Below are 19,132 nucleotides of genomic sequence, written 5' to 3'. Positions count from 1 at the left end.
TTTTGTTTTAGCTACCCTGCACCTGGAAGGGTTGCGAGGGTTTGCTACAGACCGCAAGGAATAGAATATTTGCCCACAGGAAGCAGAACGAATAGAAAAACGTTCTTTTCATTGTTTGCTGCAAAGGTCAGCGCTGTCAGAACCGTGGGAAATTCCCCATGTGGATGTGAACATTACCACTATCACCACTCAGGCTGATGGTGAAATTCTTATCATTATTAAGAGTTAAGAGAGATTAAACAGTAGTTAAGTTTGTGGGATGTGAGGACACAAACATTATTTTCATCATGGAATAATTCAGTTGGAGCAACGCCCAACCAGCACTTTTGAGTTGATTAACTTGTTCCTGCGTTTGCTAATGGCGGAGAAGTTAGTTTTCAAGAAAAGCCTACAATACAGTAATATCCAATCAGTCACTGCTGAAGGCTTGCTTCAAGTTGCAATACTAAATTGAGTACAATTATATAACTTGCAAAGCAACCCTATTAAAAACGACCAGCACAAATTTTCGATTGCTACGACCTCTTCACTATTTTGGGATCAGATTTTCCAAATGGGATCCAATATTCCAGATTCATACCCATGTTAGGGTTTTTTCCAGAACAATTCCGCAAACTCAGTCATCACGAGTTTGAAGGAGGAAGATTTACTTCCTATGCTATAAAGCAATTCTTTTCCCACTCTTCCCTCCTATCTCCAAGAACTGATTTTCTAAGATGAACACTATTTTTTCAATTTTTTCTAAAGATGTAACATACCAGTTTTGACCTTCCAGCACGCATACAAAACAACAGAAATAGAATTGATTCCCCACTACATATATGTGGAAAAGATATTTAATTGTAAAATAGAAAAAGTAGACCAGAGTACAGTTTTAAGGGTAATCATCCTGTATACAGTATAGGTAAACTAGACTTTTTGCTTAACTTTATATAAACAATTCCATAAAAGCAGTGAAACATGGAACAACAAAGCAAAGCACAAAGAGTTTTATCTTACAAAAACAAAAAAAAAAAAAAAAGGAACCTGCACAGTAGTTTAAAATTTAATGTAACACAGCACTGAACAATCTTAAGGCAGCTCAGTCTAAGCACAGGACCAGAAGCCAGGAACTCCTGAGATCTCTTGCCAGGTCTACCACAGATTCTTGTGGTCTCAGACCGATTGTTTCATACTCCCTGTGTCGTGCTTATACCAGTTATAAAACTGAGATAATAACACTCACTTACCTGCCTCAGGCAGTACAGTAAGGGTTCTTTAAAAGATTTTGCGATGCTCTGAAGATGTAATGTGCTATATAAATCCTAAGCGTAACGTATCACTGCACAGACGCACACAAACACAGTATCACAGTGAAGAACAATGATGCCGGGTAAGAGCAGCATCACTAAAACATAAAAAAATTACTTGACCAATTGCATAATTAAAATGCAAAAGTCTGTTTAGAAAAAAAAAGTATCACTGAAATGATTTCAAGGCTATTGGGGAAAACAGATCAGTAAGAATACTCTAAAATAACTAGTTGTGTTCCAGTGGAGACATTGTTTGCTATTCATTTCTGAACTTTAAAACGTTTGTCTCTGAAAACTGCAAGATGCCCAAAGTGAAGCTGCAATGCCTCCACCGTCAAACTTTAAATCATCTCTTATGAAAATTAAGATTTTGGTTTTGTTTTTTTTAATTACAAATTACATTCTTCAAGAAACGTATCTTCCACAATAAAACCAGCTGCTAGCTTACTTCCAATGACCTATAGGCTAAACATTGCTCTCATAATTTGCCCTCCTCTTTGCTGAAAAATACCTATGCAAGTTGTATGCGTAGAAATTATAAAAACATGCAGCATATGTACAAACCAAAAAGTTTAAAAAATATTAGCTTCATATACATGTAAATCTACTTGGATATATCTGAAATTAAATATAAAAATTTCACCGCCTAAAAAAACAAAAACAAAAACAACAAACCCAAAAAATGGTTTTCAGAGAATCTGAGACAACTACTTAAAGCTGTACAAAGATTTCCACCTGGAAATGTCTTATTCAGAGAAGTTGTTACCATGTAGAAATAACTGTTAATTCCTTTTGTCATATAATTCATTTTCAAGTTGTCAGATGAATCAGCATCACCCTTAAAACTGTTCTGTTTTTTCAGAAGTTAGATTCATATTAAAATCAAAAATTTCACAAAAACATTGGCTTCGTGTTTCTGGATCCCTTCAAAAAGATTTATCAACTCATTTTGAAACTGTAAAAAAAACAACTATTTACAGTATTTCATTTTAAATACTTTTCACAATTTCTAAATTCAGAGTTTTTATGTTACAAGAAATTCATCAGAGCTCACGGCTTAAGTCCAGTTATCGACTTGTAGCATCTTCTCTATCATGTAATCCTGTGTCTGCACCTATACAGAGAACAGTTCAAGATTGTACTGCAGGTTTTTGAAAGTAACAGGCTTTGCAGTATGTTCTTTTTTTATTAAACAGCTTCTTTATTAGTCTGGAGGCGGTTCATTGCCTCTAACTTCTGCCGATAGGCCTCTGCTTCTTGCTCTTTCTTCAGAAGCTGCTGACGGTATTTTTGTGCTTCTCTGTTTGCCTCATCCAGCTGCTTCTGGAGAGTTTCTCTTTCCTATTAGAAAAAGAACCAGCAACATTTTGTCAAATATGTATCAAAGGCAGGTTAAAATGGCAAATACTTGTTCTTTACACGCAGCTCAAGGGTTAGGGCATCAGGTAGAAATTGTGGTTCTTACCAGGACAAATCTATACTAATGTTGCTGAGTAAAGTAGACAGGAATCACCATATCAGACAACTCCCCTCAATAAGGTCTGAAGTCTAAGTAAGGCAAACCCAAATCTCTTTCACTGCAAAGACACCAAGCCAGCCTTCATAGCAAAACAACAAAGTACAAAAGTGGATGGACAGCGATAGCAAGCAAACGTCATTAACGTTTTCCCAGTCACTCAGTTCTCTGTGACTTTTTTTTTTTAGTTAACATCTAATAGGATTGGAATTCAATCCAATATGATTGCCTCTTTCTGTTAGGCATTCTGTTTTGCATAGGTTTTTCTCATCAGATAGTTAGAAAATCTGTTCCCTAACAGCAGTGTGCACTACAGGTGATAGCTGCTCACTGACTGGAATTTAAGATCTGGTTTCTAAACGATTTGGAGTGACTGACACCAGCTTGATAAAGACTGGCTGTAATACAGAACAGATGAAACTGTAAATGAAATCTGATTTTATACCTAGAGGTATAACAGCAATCCCAAGGACACTGCATCATTATGAATCAGGAGGTATTTAGCTAGATAAGCTTTTTCAACACAAGAGGAGTAACTTATTTGAGGACAGCTATAAAATACTTTCCAAACAAAACCAGAAAATATCACTTCTTACGAGGCTGCCTTAGAAACTAAGGAGAATGTATTTCTATCTCCTCTGACATAGATATTTTGTGTTTGATCCTGTACTGAGCCTAATTGAAAAAAGCTATCAGCTTGGAAAAATAGTTTTGATCTTCAACCACATACTATTTCATTAAAGTGCACCATGTTTTATGATTAAGGCAGCATTTGATTTCCCTTTGTTCTTTCCACTACAGCTCTCAGTAGCCACAGAAGGGAGGCTGACAGAGAAACAACCTCTCTCAGAAAAACAAAGCTGTCAAAAACTGAGACCATGAAAAAGTTGCTTCTTCACCCTATATAGCATCACATTCCCACTGAATACCTGGAATAGTTTCAGTTTTACCCCCCACCCCCAGAACAGCATCTCTGTTCTTCACATCTTTGATGAACTCACGTATTTTCACGATCAGAGACTGAAAACAGAAAATACTCTGCCTGCCTTCTACTTGCTACTGTTCTCAGTACTCGTCATAGCCACATTTAGCAGTCACATGCTGTACTGAATGTGCTTAAATACAATAACACAGGTGATCTGATCACTGCTAGCAGCAGCATCTGTATGGCAAAAACAAGTGAAGGACAGATGTTATTAACAGGTTGATAAAAACTAGCTATAATACAGAACAGATGAAACTGTACATGAAATCTGATTTTCCACAAGGCTTTAAGAGCTAAAGGAAGCTAGCATTGGTGGGTTTGTTTCACTGGGAGCATGCACTAATAAAACAACAGCTCATCTGATCTTGTTGCTTATTTGAAAACAAAGTTCAATTTCCACCTCTGAAAATCAGGATTCTGCTTTTTAAGCAGCATTAGGAAGGGCAGCTCCTGTAGTGGCCATGCTGACCTGTGCCAAATACTAAGGCAAAATAAATGGTAGAGCCCACATCTCCCAGAGGATCTGAAATACACCTGACATGTTCCAGCACCAGTCTGACTTGAACATACTGTTTTTTCTATAATTTATTATGTAATTTAAGCAGAACCAATGACTTACATAAAGCAGCCACGTAGGTATCAAGTTGAGGGCAAAGGAGTACAGACAGCTCTCAGGAGAGCAGCCAGAACAGGTATCCCACTACACGTGGGAAGCAGGCCTTCCCTCTTGAGGGCACTGATATGCTGACCTGAGCATTATCTGCCCCACAGATGTCACACAATTAAATGTCCTACTGTCAAGAAGCAAAGCTGCAGAAAAATGAGAACTAGCAGCAGTTCACCTGCTCTGTGGTCCACTACAAAACCAAGGCTCTGCCACCACTACGGAGTACACGCAAACTGCAAACACTTAAGGGTGCAGATCAAAACCCAGAACAAGTCTTCCGTGCGCCCTCCATGTAATAGAGAAACAGAGCCAGGTACCCACAAGGGGTACAGCCACACTACACATGACAGCACACGAAGGGCAGGATAGAAAAAACAAACAAACAAACAAAATATCAGTGGCAGAGGTAAAACCAGTATCTTCCAGGTGTACTGGCAACTCATGGCACATTGGCTAGCCCAAGAACTAATAGGTGCAAACAGATTTAGTCTTAATATAAATAGAATAAGCTGAGGAACTGGGGCCAAACGTACTAACTGAGCAGTAAAAGAAATCAGTACTCCTGGATGAGTAACATACCCTGCTGTGGATAGATCAATGAAAATTAGCTCCTTAATTTTGACATCTAAAATTGGGGGCTATAATTGGGCTCTCAATTTCAGCAAATCCAGAAAATGTTCCTAGGTGCTCTTCAGAACATCCTAAGAAATGTTTTATTTCCCTAAAGTCCTTTACAACAATATAAAAATCAGTTCAGGTAAAAAGTCAGAAGTTTGAGTGCTCTTAAGGAATCTTCTGTTTTATGTGGGAATTTTCTTTACGTACAACTTTCCTTAACAGCCTACATGTTGACAAGGGGACAGCAATAATTCAAGTACGTAAATAACAAATAATTAAAATAACCACACAAGCAGGAAAAAGAAGGAATATGAATTCATTAATACAACTCATTTACAATTATGACTTTTTTAGTCTAATTGTCTTGAATGCTTCCAAAGCATGTCACCTTTCCAACATGCAAAAAGAAAGACAGTAAAATTCAAGAATTAAAATAAAATTCACTGTATGTTAATGAATTGTGTGTGAAAATGAAAAACAGCATCTGCATGACAAGGACAATTTGTTGCTGCCGTCACATAGTTTACAGACTGCTATACCACTTGAAAATGAGCTGCAATGGTTGAATTCAACAGACCCAAATGAGAAAGTCAGAAATCATCACTATCATTCACTATACTTTTGCAGGAACATTTGTCACCTCAATGAGTGGGAGAGAGTTCAACTTAAAAAGACTGTCAAACTACAATTAACTGTTCATAAATTGTAAATGTAAAACATTGGAAGACAGCACTCTTTGCCTTGAATCATATCTTTATAATGAAATAAGAGGAATGAATCACCAAGGCAAAGAAACTTATCTTCAGTAACAGAGGTTTTTCACACTAAGTAACTTTTTTTTAAATGGGTAAGAGTTCCACCCTCTCCAAATTCAAGTGTATACTTGTGTTAGCCTGTCAAGCAAAGTGATTTGATGTGCACACCTTTAACACCCCAGTTACCAAAGACAGGAAGCACCACACTTGCTGAGCGCACTGAGGCTCCTGAAGTCAACTGGCCTCTACAAAGAGGCAGAGGTCTGCATGTGCATTCAATTGTCCAATCAAGGATTAAATCAGTATTCAAAACTTGCACTTTGAAGTAACAGATAAAGTTCATAATTTTAACCAACTACTTCTAAGATTCCACAATGTTTTCAAGCATGTAATTGAAGCTGGAGTCCTCCCAGAGAATTATTTGTATTGTTTTAGTGACCATCTTTAACTAGGAGCAGGTCAATTTATTATTAATCAATCTGGATTTTTTTTTCCCTTACCTAATGATTATTATTTACTAACTGTGATTGCCTGCAGGAATAATTCAAGCGGATGTTTAAAAACGTGAACAAAATAAAAGTTTTTATTGTAATAATCATACATTTTTTAAAAAATGCAGCAAGAAAATTTTAAGTGTTGTGATAATATGTAATGACCACAAAGCTGCAAAAGCCAAAGGTATTTGATATGACAACTTAGGGACAGAGAAATTCAGCGATGGAAAGTGGCAATTATTGTTATTAGACAAGGACAATGCATAGCCAAACTGAACAATAAACAGTACTCAATCAGGCACAAAGTGTTATTCAATAATATGAACAGAAGTCAGAATACAACTTTGAATAAATGGAAGTATCATGGAGTTGACAAAATGAGAACTCACAGCCTAGCCAAGGCTGACAGCAATTTCCTTAAACTTTTGACCAAAACTAGTCAGCAGTTAGAAGTAACAGAAGAAGGAATGAGATGGTTGACTTACTTGGCTTAATATATACTTAGAAAAAAATAAAGCTACAGCTTTAAATTGAAAAGCTGCATCTACCATATATGAAAAGCTCTTTTAATATCCATTGGTCTTCCGTGTTGTATTTTCAAAAAACTTTATAACACAGAGACGTATAACACTAACAGCTCCAGAATTAAGAAGAAAAAAAAAAAAAAAAAAAGAGATAAAAACTGACCAACACAGAATCTTACTGTTTCATATTTCCATTAACAGTTATCTTGAATGGAAAGGAAACATTACTAAGACTGTCATCTCACAATCAGGGCAAACACATGGCCATAAAAGACAGATGAGGGAACACCATTCTCATTCACTGCTAGTGGAAAGAGTTGAGTTATGTGATAACATTATCAGCATCTAGTTTTAAAGACTAGCTAGTGATCTTAGAGGGGGGAAAAAAGCTGACAAAAACTTGAGCAATTAACATTTGTATGTGCACAACCAGATGAAGCAAACAGCATGCCTATGTACTTTTTACAACAACTTTGTAACAGATAATTCCAGTAACAGAGGAAACTGAACAAGTTATTGTATCACACTCTTCATTCTGCTTTAACACAGAAACTTAACTCTAAAACACCAGAAAGCCAACCACATATCCAGTGCTGCACCCTCTGGTTAACATACATCATGTAATAGACTCCTTACTTCTATTTCTGCAGACTCCACACGATTTTCAACAATCTCAATGCACTGTCTCTTGACTGGTGGTTCTTCACTTATCACTGTTTCTTCAGCAATATCTGTTGCTGGAACTGTTAATACTAAAAAGATAATTATATATTTAAATGCACTTTTCTTCAAGCAATAGTTACACAAAATAAAACTCATACAGTTACATAATTTTATAACCAGCAATAAAATGCAGTCTTTCCCTCAAGAAAATGCAGCTCTACAGAAGTGGAGCAGAGGCCAGTGCAGGGAAAATTTATTAAAGCCATTTGTATAATGCTATTCAATAAGTAGCTGTATTTATTCATCAAGATGGTGGACCAAAACTTTTGTCTTTCAAAGTACAACTCTTCATCCTCCACACTGGGAATCTTCATGAATAAACCAGAGAGGGAAGCATTTTTATCTAAATAGAGGTGGCAGAGCATCTTGAAAAGAAACCCCAAAAAGACACACGCCACAGAAAAGCAATTAGTGTGCCAGAAGCTTCCACAAAGTACACGTGGTCCAAAAGGAAGAGACTATCTATATAATTCTGGTTTCACTGGTTCTGAGACTACTCCTCCAGAACATCAAACTTACTGAAGATGAAGCCAGAAGTTATCACTTTTGCCTTAGATACATCATTTCTCACCCATGTAGTTTAGTAATTCTTTTTCTCCTAATGCTGAGCCTCAGCTGACCTGTAAGAGCCCAATGAACTGCCATAGCTCATGTGCCTGAGCCTTTTACAGAGCAAGAATTCAAAAACATGTCTGAACTGGTAGCAGTACAACATTTTCCAAGCTACTTGCATTTAACAACTTATTTCTGTGACTGAAATGGTTTCTCAAGCTCAAGAGGCACAAGCTTCCACTCACCTTGCTGCCCATCTGGCATGGTCACAATTATTGGTTGCCCTATTCCACTGGTTGGAATTGAATGCAGATTACCAAGCTGAATGCCATCTGTAACTATAGTAATAACTTGCTGACCTCCAGAACTGACAACTTGCTGAATAGCACCATCCACAGATTCTGCAGTCACCACTTCTTCTGTTGCCACAACTATCAACAGAAAAACAAGGAATTAAGACTATTTATAAATTAAGTTTGTTTCAAATGCATTTTAGCAAGAAAAAATTCTTCCACATCTTTTCAAATTTGATCTTCTCCAACTTAATGCAATACCACATATTCTACATATTATGTTGTTAATGAAATTCTTTCACCAGATGCATACAACACACTCATGTTTTGCAATATACATGCAATTCTGCCCTATTTTACCTTGCTCATTATCATCAGTTTTTATCTAGCATGTTCCTAATAGATATACCCCACTCAAAACAGACTATTTGGGTTCTGCACTGACATGGCAGCAAGAGGCTGAAAAGCACAACCATTCCTCAACAAGTACCTTTGCTAGATGTACCTCAGGACACAGCCCTGACTTCTGTGCCTATCACAATGGTCTTCAAGACAGTAACATACTGAACTCCTTCTACAGAGCCTTACGGCTTTGTTTGTACCATACACATTCTTCAACCACAAACATGACTTCAATTACAATACAAAGCACAAAACACAACTAAATGGAGTGTTCTGCAGAGCTGACATTTTTACACCTTAGAAGAAGGGTAACACTAAAAAACCAAAATAAACATTGTACATATATAACTTAATAGGTGAAAGAAAAACTAAAACCCCAGCTCAATTGAATACTCATGATTCAATAACAAATATACAGTAGTGAGCTTTCATTGCTCTTTTACATTACATGTATAAATCAAATTGCGTTAAGAGAATGACTGCATCCAGAACTACAGCATGCACACTGTAACAGGGCCCCACACCAGCACTCCTATTTTTTAAAACAAGATACTCAGACAAAGAGCAAGATGACTGGTAGTGCAATCAAAGAATTTCAAGTACATAACTCTGTAATTCATTTTCAATTTGTGAGGGTAAAAGCAAAGCCTTTGATTTAAATAAGAGACATTAGAAGGCTTCCTATCTGCAGAGATCCAATTAAAACCCTATAGGTCATGTTGTGATGCTCCAGATGAGAGAAGGTAGATAAAACTCTGAAGCTTTCATCTTTTAAATTATGATATAACACACTCAAAAGTCACTGTGTAGTCCAAATGACTTCAGTCATTGCCTTCTGAAGATCATTATGTTCAGAGATTACTGCCCTATAGCCCTGCTTACATATTCACAGAGTGTTTATTCAGTAAATCAAAACAGTAAGTCCTGTATAAATAAGTGGTATTGTCTTGAACTTGATTTGGCTTCCAAGTAAGGATGCAGCAGTAAGAGAGACTACTGTGAAAAAGAAAAAAAAAATTAAAAAATCAAAGTTGCAAGTGCCAATACTAGCTGCTGGGGCAAACAGCCCCGATCTTTCATCTTTCAGAATCAACACCACGCTTTCACTTAGAGAAGGAAACACTATTAGGGCTTCTGTAGGAGACTTTGGAATAAAAACCTTCAAGATTTTGTCTGAAAAGTAGTTACTGATGCTAAAGAAAAACAGTCTCATAAATACGGTCCTAATTCTTTCCTTGTTTTCTTTCCATATCAACATGCCTAGAATTACTAATTGATGCACCTTCACATGATGAAAAATACTGGCATGATCTCCAGTACTTGCAGCCAGAAACATATGCCTCATCCCAAAACCAAAAACACAGATTAAACCAGACATTTCTCTGAGTTTCCTTTCCATCTCAGAGGTCTGTATATAAAATGAACCATATATTAACACATAACATCCATCCCCTCATATACACTTCACGAGTAGAAGTTAAAACAAGCATTCTACTCAGCTCCAGTCAGAAGCATTTTTTTCTTTGATTTTACTTTGATTTAAAAAACACTGGTTTTACGCCACAAGGAACTAGAGGAAGAGATCACAGTAAAGTTAACCTGGAAAGGTGAAAAATTAGGAAGAAACAGCACAAAAGGCAGAGCCTAAGTGCTTCATCCAGATATACAGAATCTCACATGAAGGAGGCTAAGTAAAAGGCTAGATGAAAGCCCAGCAAGAATACTCAGCTGATTTTTTTTTCATGTTAAGGTCACTAAATATTCTTACGCCTATCAGAGGAAATGTTAAGAGAAGTGCTGATTAAGTACACAGAAAGAACATCAGGAGCAATCTCCCGTAACTTAACAGAAAAGGGCATTCACAGAAAATTCTCACACCAAATGCGACTGGACTGTTGCATTCACAAAGACGTAAATGAAGTCTCTTGAATTACTCTTGCTTTTAGCAAGAATGAACGCTAGTAACATTAGGCCCACAAACACCCAACGTGGTCAGAAATCTCACTAAGTAATTGTTCACATGTATCTACCAACCTTTCAAGGGAAAGAAAAGGAAAGCTTTTGTTCGCATTGAAAAAAAACAAATGAGATTGTATTCTCATTTCTGCATGAACTGTGTATGACACCATTTATTTTCTTCAGTTTAGTTTATTAAATGAAGTTTAATTACATGGCTTTCTAACCTGGTGTTTCTGAAGAATTAGACAGTGGGGCTGATGCTTCTGCTAAAGCTGCTAATGTGGCTAATACTGACGTTGATGAATTTCCAAACTGCACAGCAGACACTCCTGTCTCATCTAATAGGAAGAAAACAAAAGTTAGCTGATAATTTGTTTTAACAATCAATGAAGTCCCTTTTATATTTTTATTGTACTGGAGTTACTAACATACACTGTTCTTAGTAACATTCTGCTAAGCCAAAATGCTATTCTGTAAGCAAGTTTCCCAAGCAAATACAATTTCTGCTAATTTACTGCATGAAGACTTGTTTTCAGTATTAAGATGTTTAGAAACAGATAAGTACTGAAGAAGAATACATAAGTACTCTAGCTGTACCATTATTGTTCCTCAAGTCTTTTCACTAAACATAAAATCCTTTCCCTAAATGTAGCTATCCTACAGACAACTAAATCCCTGCTCAGTTTGCAATAGATACCAGACCTGTTAAGTTCACCACCCCTCCAGGTCCAATGATGAATTGTGGTGTTGCTGCATGTATTGTCACAGTATCTGGACTCTCCGGATTCGTATTGATTTGGTTCTGCATTGCAATCTAGGAGACAAGGGTAATCATCACCATTCCAGCTGTGGACATAAGTTATTTACCTTGCAAAAACTAGAATCACTGTGCATGCCACTCATGCAGGAAGGATCTCACCAGCTATACTCGTGCAATATGCACACAGTGTCACCCCTTGTGCTCTGTTAAGTGAATGAGTTTCTTCTGTCTTAAAGCTGAAGAAGTCTGTTGATATGAGAGAGAATAACAGCACACTGCCATCTCTCCTTTTCATTTATCATACACACAGAGGACCTAAATAATAAGGTACAGTGAAACCTTCCTGCTATGGCAATGTGTTAAATTTTTCATCTGTGAAGACACCACGTTAAGAAAGTGAAGAAAACTTCTTGACTCCACAGGTGGTAGAAATACTCTTCAACCAACTGATGTTTATTAACTGTAATCTCATTTCCAAATAAAAACTAGACCGAAGTCCAGCATTATTACTTAATATAATTGATACATGCTTTCTATAAAAGCTTAGCTGATCACATATCTAAACAAGTACTTTGCTCTCAGTTCCTTCAGCATCATGAATCAAAAGTTACCTGTAATATTTCTGCAAGGTCTTCATTCCCATTGTCTATTGCAATGTCCAATGCAGTTTTGCAAAATTTACTCTGAGCATGAACATCTGCTCCATACTTTATTAAAAGTTCCACAACTTCTTGGTGGTTATGTTCAGTAGCCCAGTGAAGTGCAGTCATCTTGAGCATGTCCTTAGCATTGACATCAGCACCATGCTACAAACAAGAACATTGCATGAACTGTCTCATTAGAAGCATATGAACTAAATAACACCACTTATGGAATGAAGCCCAAACCCATCTCTCAGTAGTAATGTCCTGTTACCTTATTCTAACAGGCTTCTTAAAAGGACTTCGACCTAATTACCACAAATTATTTATCTCAAAGGATCCCTAGAACATAACATCTCTTTGTTCTAAAAGCTTTTACTTACTCAAAGTCAAATTAGGAAGGACTCTTCTTTTGAAACAGCAATAAATAACATACCTGAAACCACAGCTGAGTAGAAAAACAAAGCACCCAATACATACAGTATAAATACTCACATCATTTAGGTACTAGTTTCAGAACTAAAAGAAAATTGTACATATTTTATCATAATCCATTGTAAAATCCCTATCTCAGTCCTTGCTTCAGCAGTCTTTACCTTAAGTAAGACTTCTACTATGCTGGCATGGCCTTCTGAAGCTGCCATATGTAACGGCGTTCTGTCCACTTTTGTTCTGGCATCCCGACTTACACCGGCACGCAGCAGCACCTCTGTCGTTGAGTAGTGTCCATACTGTGCTGCCAGATGAAGTGGAGATGTTCCCAACTGCAATTTCATGGGGAAAAAAAAAGTAGACCTTGAACAGATGGCAGTACAAAGAACTTCTTTTTCTGGAGCTACCAAACTCAAGTGTTTGGCCACCATTTCAAATTATTTTCTTCACAAAGAGGGAAAAAAAGTTTAAGATAGCTTTCAATAATCAGAATAGACTAAAAACAGATCACTAGCAGCAACTTTTTATTTTTTTCCCTTTTTTTTCAGCTGTGATGCTTCCAGAGACCTAACCTTGTTTTTTACTGCTGGTCAACACATCATACCACACCAAGCCAACAGTGGGAGGGATTTCTTGAAGTCATTTAATTCCAACCTCCTGTTCAAAATAAGCTCAACTTTACAGGTTGGTGACTAAATAAAGGCTTCTAAGGGGTTCCAAATACCCTAAAATTTTAAGTTTAGAGAGACTTAGTCTCTCTACACAATTACTCAGAGCATACAAATCTCCAAAACACAACTCACAGCACGCGTACAAGGTACCTGGGACTGCTCTCTTAATTCAGAACTCTTATTGCTCTAAATGTGTAAACACAGTAACTAGGAGGATGACTTCTGCCTTCTCCCATTAACCATTCTGAAGTTCACCTTCAGAATCTATAGACATCACAAGGAACCCATTCACAGACTGTTACAAAAATTAGCAGGAGGTTAAATCACAGAAAGAAAAGAAATTTAACTTCGAATTAGACATCAGATGATGCCACTGCAAAAAATCCAAAAGGAACTCCCAAGGCTGGCAGTATTAAAGTTTAAATGTAATCACCCAGCTGTCGGGGTTGTTTAGGGAGTGAGAAAAGTAATAGAATTGATCAAACACTGCAAAAGCTTCCATTACCCAATCTGTGGTAAAAGGTGCTCCATTGGCCATCAGAATGCGAACCTCATCATCTTGTCCCGCTCGTGCAGCTTCTAGAAGTTTCTTTCCCAAATCTACTAGTGACATCTAGTTAAGGACATAAAGGAATAGAAAGAAAAAAAAATACATAACATTAGGGCTATTTTAAGCATACAGGTATTGCTGTCGCTTTTAATGACTATTTCTTTAATTACTCTGGAAGCCTAAGAGTCTAAAACTGAAAAACTGGAATTTTAGGCATTGACAACAAGCTTTCGTGATTGCAAGAAGCAGGCTGATTTCAGAGTTACTCCTGTCAAACCTAAGCGATGCTGGGGGTGAAGATTTCAGGATTGCAATGCTGTAACTGTAGCAGCTTCCTAGTTAACTGAAATAGACACACATTTCTTATAATAAGAAGTGGTTCAGAAGCTCTCACCTGATACTGCAGCCTTCTGCTGCTTTGTCCAGCTTTCAAATGGTACTGTCAGAGCTGCCATGCCACATATCCAAAGACATTACAATCCCTTATCCAGAAATACCTGTATGTACATTAGAAGTACTACTAGGCAAAGGCATTTCAATAAATACAAAACACAGCACCTTTCTGACATCTTACCCATCACTATCACTTCATTTTGTTCACCCTGAAATAACATCTGAGTTCCTACCTCGAGCGTAAAGCTATAGACATGTTTCTGCACTATCTGCACCAGACAGAAATGTCTGCCTGAAAACAAACGTAACTGGCTTCATCAGCTGTCTACAGTTACTGAAAAAATATTCAAGCACGGTTCCTGAACCTCAAAAGCACTGAGACATGAGCTGGAAAACCTTTGCATCATCTTTAGGCCATCTTTTTGAAAACGTTCAAGTGAAAGTTCAATGTAATACACAGATATAAAAGCATGCATTGACAAAAGACACCTAGCTACGTTCCTACTGCACTGAAGACTTAAACCCGCTCTATTTCATGCTTGCTATTAAATATGTTCAGTAGTAAAATTTAGACCAAAACCCTAAGTCACGCTACTTAAAAAAAATACAGTACTAAGTTTTTGGCCTGATATCTCTGTTTTCCACTGCCAGGATGACAAAAACACCACCACATTCAGCAATTACTTTCCAGTCCCAAACAAGAGTTAACTCGCGTGACTAACAACAGCGAGGCCGTGCTGCCTATTTCCTACACAAACTGACAGTACACAGTTCAGAAAGAAATCCCAATAGGGTCATTTCCTAATCTCTTTCCTTAAACCTATGCTTCTGTCACAAAGCCAACGTGTTAAGAAAGTTCTCTGCACCTGGGTCAACTGGCAAAATGTGCGTGGTATGTAGCTGAAAGCTGATTTTAAAAGAAACTAGAAAGCAGGAAGGGGAAAAACATGCACATGCAGAACCTCAACGTGTCAGCAGAGCCACAAAGAGGAGCAGAAGTTGCTGCTGGCATCAGAGTCCCCTCCACCAAGATAACACCCCATTTGTGCTTGCACACAGAATCCTGTCCAGTCAGACAAGGGACGAGCAGCAGGAAGTCAGCAAGGACAGCACAAACACTGACAGTGGGCAGGAAGGCAAGGAGCACGGTCAGACACAGAGTAAGAAATAGCAGCTCACTCTCCTCCAAGGAAAGAAAAAGCAAAAGAGAAACAGGAATAAGAGAAAAATCTACTGTTCCTGTTGGACAGGGATGCTGTGGGGTAACACTATGAAACAGCAGCACAGAAGGCATTTGTCAAGTACAGCAGTGAAATAAATGACCACAGTCCTCCCTTTATCCAGCACTCTTCTTAGGGATGGGGGCTGCATTTCAGAGGGGAAAAGAACATGCCCATGCACACGTTTTCAGGTGATTTAATACCATGCCAAGCCTAGCTAGAGCTTAACCCAAAACACTGAAGTTAGGAACTGATTCAGAAACACAATTCCTTTTCCTTGTACTTAATTTCGCTTTTAAACATTGGTCTAAAAGAAACAGTGAAGTTCAGGAATTACATGTGGAGACTGACCCCTCTCTTGGGCCCCCCCAAGGCCCGCAGGCAGAGCACCCACGCAGCACAGGGCTCAGCATGGAGGACGAGCCCCCGCCACCACTTGGCCTCAGCCATTAACCAACACGCTCTTTGGTCGCTATGAAGTGTTCATATCTCAAACAAGCACAAAACGTCACACAAGCTCCTGTATTTTTCAAGACATAGAGCTTTAACTTCAGTTACAAGGTCACAAGCACATTCAGCAGTGAAGCTTCACTTCTCCCAGAGTCCCTGGAAGCACGCGTGGGCCACCTGGTGGAAGAGCTACGGAACCAACAGCTCTGTGCTGCTGAACTCGGTACAAATCACCTTTATGCCAACACTGCACTACAACAGGGAACACTGCTGCCTTTCCAACACAACACTTGCACATATTCAGACACTTCCTACCAACAAATAGGAGCGTTCAGCCAAAGCTGACTTCTACTCGGCAGACCCCCAGAGATGAGAACTGCGAGGGCAGCAAACCCTCAGGTTAACACACCCCTTCCTTTCCCCAGTGCTTTCTCACCAATAGCACTGGTGCTTACCAAGAAAGATTTGCAGAATCAGAATTTCTTTTTGCCAGAAAAATCCTTCCGCTGCCTGACTGCCCCCGAGATCATTCTGTGATACTGCAGTGGCACAGTGACACTATCAAAAGCAAACTTCTTTATATAGTTCATTAAAACCCACTAAAAATCAGAGCTTCCACATCTCTATACTAAACGGGTTCTGCAGTGCCATTAGCCAGGTGCCACGGCATTTCTGACCCCATCTTATATTCAAGTGGTATGCTATCTCAAACGGAATGCCCTCTCAGAGGGGTACGCAGCACCGCCTGCAGGTACAGCAGCAATCTGCAGGTGGAGGGATTGAGTTTGACTTTAAACACCGCAGCATCTTTGGGCCTGGTACTCTCAGGAGACAACATCTGGCTCTTACCCCCCTTCCACCACTGCACCCACGTTTGTCAAAGCCAGCAGGCACAAACCAGAGCTGCTGCAGAACAGCTGTGGACAGGGGGACTACGCAGCTGCCAACACAATGCTATCAAGGCATGTTCCTACAAGAGATGCAGGTGTGCCAGAACAGCATAAACTGCAGCAGTGTGAACTGAACGTGTGATAACGATCTGTAACCGTTTCCAAGAACCCCAGAACAAACAAACTCCTAGAAGACACAAGGAAAGAAGTTCCCCTGCCTCAATGACACACAGCAGGATTGCATGGGAAGTCAGCTCAAGACTCACAGCTCTGATAATCCACTTACGTCCCAAAAAAGACCACTCTTTCAGCATGGTTTTTTTGAAATGGTAGGGAAAAAAAAATACCCATGCCACTTCCCCAGGCCCAGCCTTCAGAAATGCTGTTAGCCCACTGATTTCAACACAGCACAGTATCCAGTAAGTTTAGAACAGCAATTCTAGTTAATTTTCTACACTTACTCCTGCCACAGCAACACACTTCTTACAAGTACAGAGTTTAAACAGATAGTGCTGTTTAAATCCTTAATCAAGAGCTCCATTTTGATCGCTATCAGAGTTAACAGGACTGAGGTGGTTGTTTTGGTTTTTTTTGGTTTTTTTTTTTTTCTTTTCAGATGAGCAGAACACTTCAACTCTGAACAACTCTTCAAACACAACTTCTTGTTTCAATTATAGTTTTGTAACTCCCACAGGAACTGAAAGGCCTGTGTTAAAGCTACACTCATCTCCATACGGTGGTGTTTCTTCAGAGGGTCAGCAGAATTCTATCTTACATTACATCTTACCATTTAATAGTGGTTCTGGTGACCCGTGTGGGATAAATTCAAGAGGTTTTGTAGTGGTTCCTAACAGAATGATATACCCCTTCAGATGCATTTTGGCAAAGACTCTACATGTCACAGCTCAAATCTCAGTATAAACACCACAGGCTTAAAGTACCCACACTTACAGATAATTAAAGTTATACTGATAAGCTAACAGCAAACTGTTTTAATTCTGGCACTTTCAGCTTTTCTCTAGATTGTACTGTGCTCAGAACCAAATTCTCACTCATTTACTTAAACAGAATTATCACTTTTATGTAGGACTATGTAAACACCAGAGGAAAAAAAAAATAATCAGAGAGCAGATCAGAAAAGCTAACACTCAGCTGCATAGCTTATGGGCAAGGCAATCACACCTGCCTTTACAAAAGTCTGTATTCCTTTAGGTTCATGAATTAACTGAAAGTAGCACCAATCATCAACATAACTCCACTAAATAGCATAAATAGTAAAGAAGCCTTGCCATTAAAAAAGGAGAGTGGATTTGTCTGCAAATGCAACATCTCAGAAGTAATATTATGCAACAAGGGCGAACCACCAGCACACGGATTGGGCTGGCACTGCAGAGCTATCACACAGGTTTGGCACTGAGTAACAGGAGTTGGGATGCAGCAGGGCTGACACGAGGAACCCCAGGGTCTGTCGTGCAGCCTTGGAACAATAACACAAACACAACCTGAGAACCCCTCTCAGATTAAATGAAACTGGAAACATATCCTGGAAATGAGTCACCAGTCTCTTTAATTAAAGTAGCATTTTATTATGAGGTATTTCAACAATTTCTTGTATGCAGGCTGAGAAAAGCCCCAGAAAACACTGCTTTCAGGAACGAACTTTGGTCAGGAGGAAGAATGCCGTGGCGCAGTTAGATTCTGCCATGTGTGCTCCAAGCACACTGCACATTTCTGTGTCCTCACAGCATATGTGCCTCGTCCAAAGCGCTTCGGTCTCACCAGTGTTTTCAAAACACGCAGACAGCTCAAAGCCACCTTGCTCAAAGACGTGCTAGGGACCCCGCAGGGCGCTGCAACCGATACGAGTTACTAACTCTAAAAGTGAAAGAACTCCTCCGGGGGATTTCAGCAACACCCCGTCGGCCTCGGCAACACAAACTGCCCGACTGCAAGGAGGGAAAAGCGGCACGGCGTCCTGAGCCGACACGCCGCCTCCGCGTCGGCGCTCCCACCGTAGATGCAACTAGGAGCACAAAGCGAGGGGGACAGACCGCGGGCAGCGCCGAGCGGAGCCGCTCCCCCCCCCCCCCACCGGGGCCGCTTCCCCTCAGGGCGCGTTGGCGCCGAGCCGGGCCCGGCGGGGCCCCGCGCCGACAGAACCGCGCCCCGGCCCCGCGCGAGGCCCCACAAGGCGCAGTGGACCGGGCCGGGCCCCGTTCGGCTCTCCCGCGAGATCGGCCCCGCCGCCGGCACCCCGCTCTGCCTCCCGCCCTCCTGCCGCACGGCGGCCCCCGACCCCGGCGCTGCCCCGGCCCCGCGGGCCGCGCCCGCCGCCCGCCACCCGC

General features: G+C 39.7%; 1 protein-coding gene across 3 annotated transcripts in view; it reads right to left on the bottom strand.

Moving 5' to 3' along the window:
• Positions 1–822: 822 nt before the first annotated feature.
• Positions 823–19,132, bottom strand: part of GABPB1 (GA binding protein transcription factor subunit beta 1) — a 19,016-nt gene continuing 706 nt past the window's right edge. For 2 of the 3 annotated variants that reach the window (XM_042875954.1, XM_042875955.1), the window contains exons 2-9: positions 13,790–13,897; positions 12,778–12,945; positions 12,152–12,346; positions 11,483–11,594; positions 11,005–11,118; positions 8,372–8,557; positions 7,488–7,603; positions 823–2,633 (exon numbers count right to left, since the gene is read on the bottom strand). In XM_042875954.1, the coding sequence (XP_042731888.1) occupies positions 2,481–2,633; positions 7,488–7,603; positions 8,372–8,557; positions 11,005–11,118; positions 11,483–11,594; positions 12,152–12,346; positions 12,778–12,945; positions 13,790–13,897 (1,152 nt within the window). In that variant the 3' untranslated portion in view covers positions 823–2,480. Of the gene's footprint in view, positions 2,634–7,487; positions 7,604–8,371; positions 8,558–11,004; positions 11,119–11,482; positions 11,595–12,151; positions 12,347–12,777; positions 12,946–13,789; positions 13,898–14,228; positions 18,826–19,132 lie in introns of those variants that run through there. The other variant, XM_042875956.1, reaches the window with a different exon arrangement.

This window comes from Lagopus leucura, unplaced genomic scaffold (genome assembly GCF_019238085.1).
Source record: "Lagopus leucura isolate 7727_CA_CO unplaced genomic scaffold, USGS_WTPT01 Super-Scaffold_100015, whole genome shotgun sequence".
Taxonomy (NCBI): Eukaryota; Metazoa; Chordata; class Aves; order Galliformes; family Phasianidae; genus Lagopus; species Lagopus leucura.
This window is presented reverse-complemented; position numbering and strand designations above follow the sequence as displayed.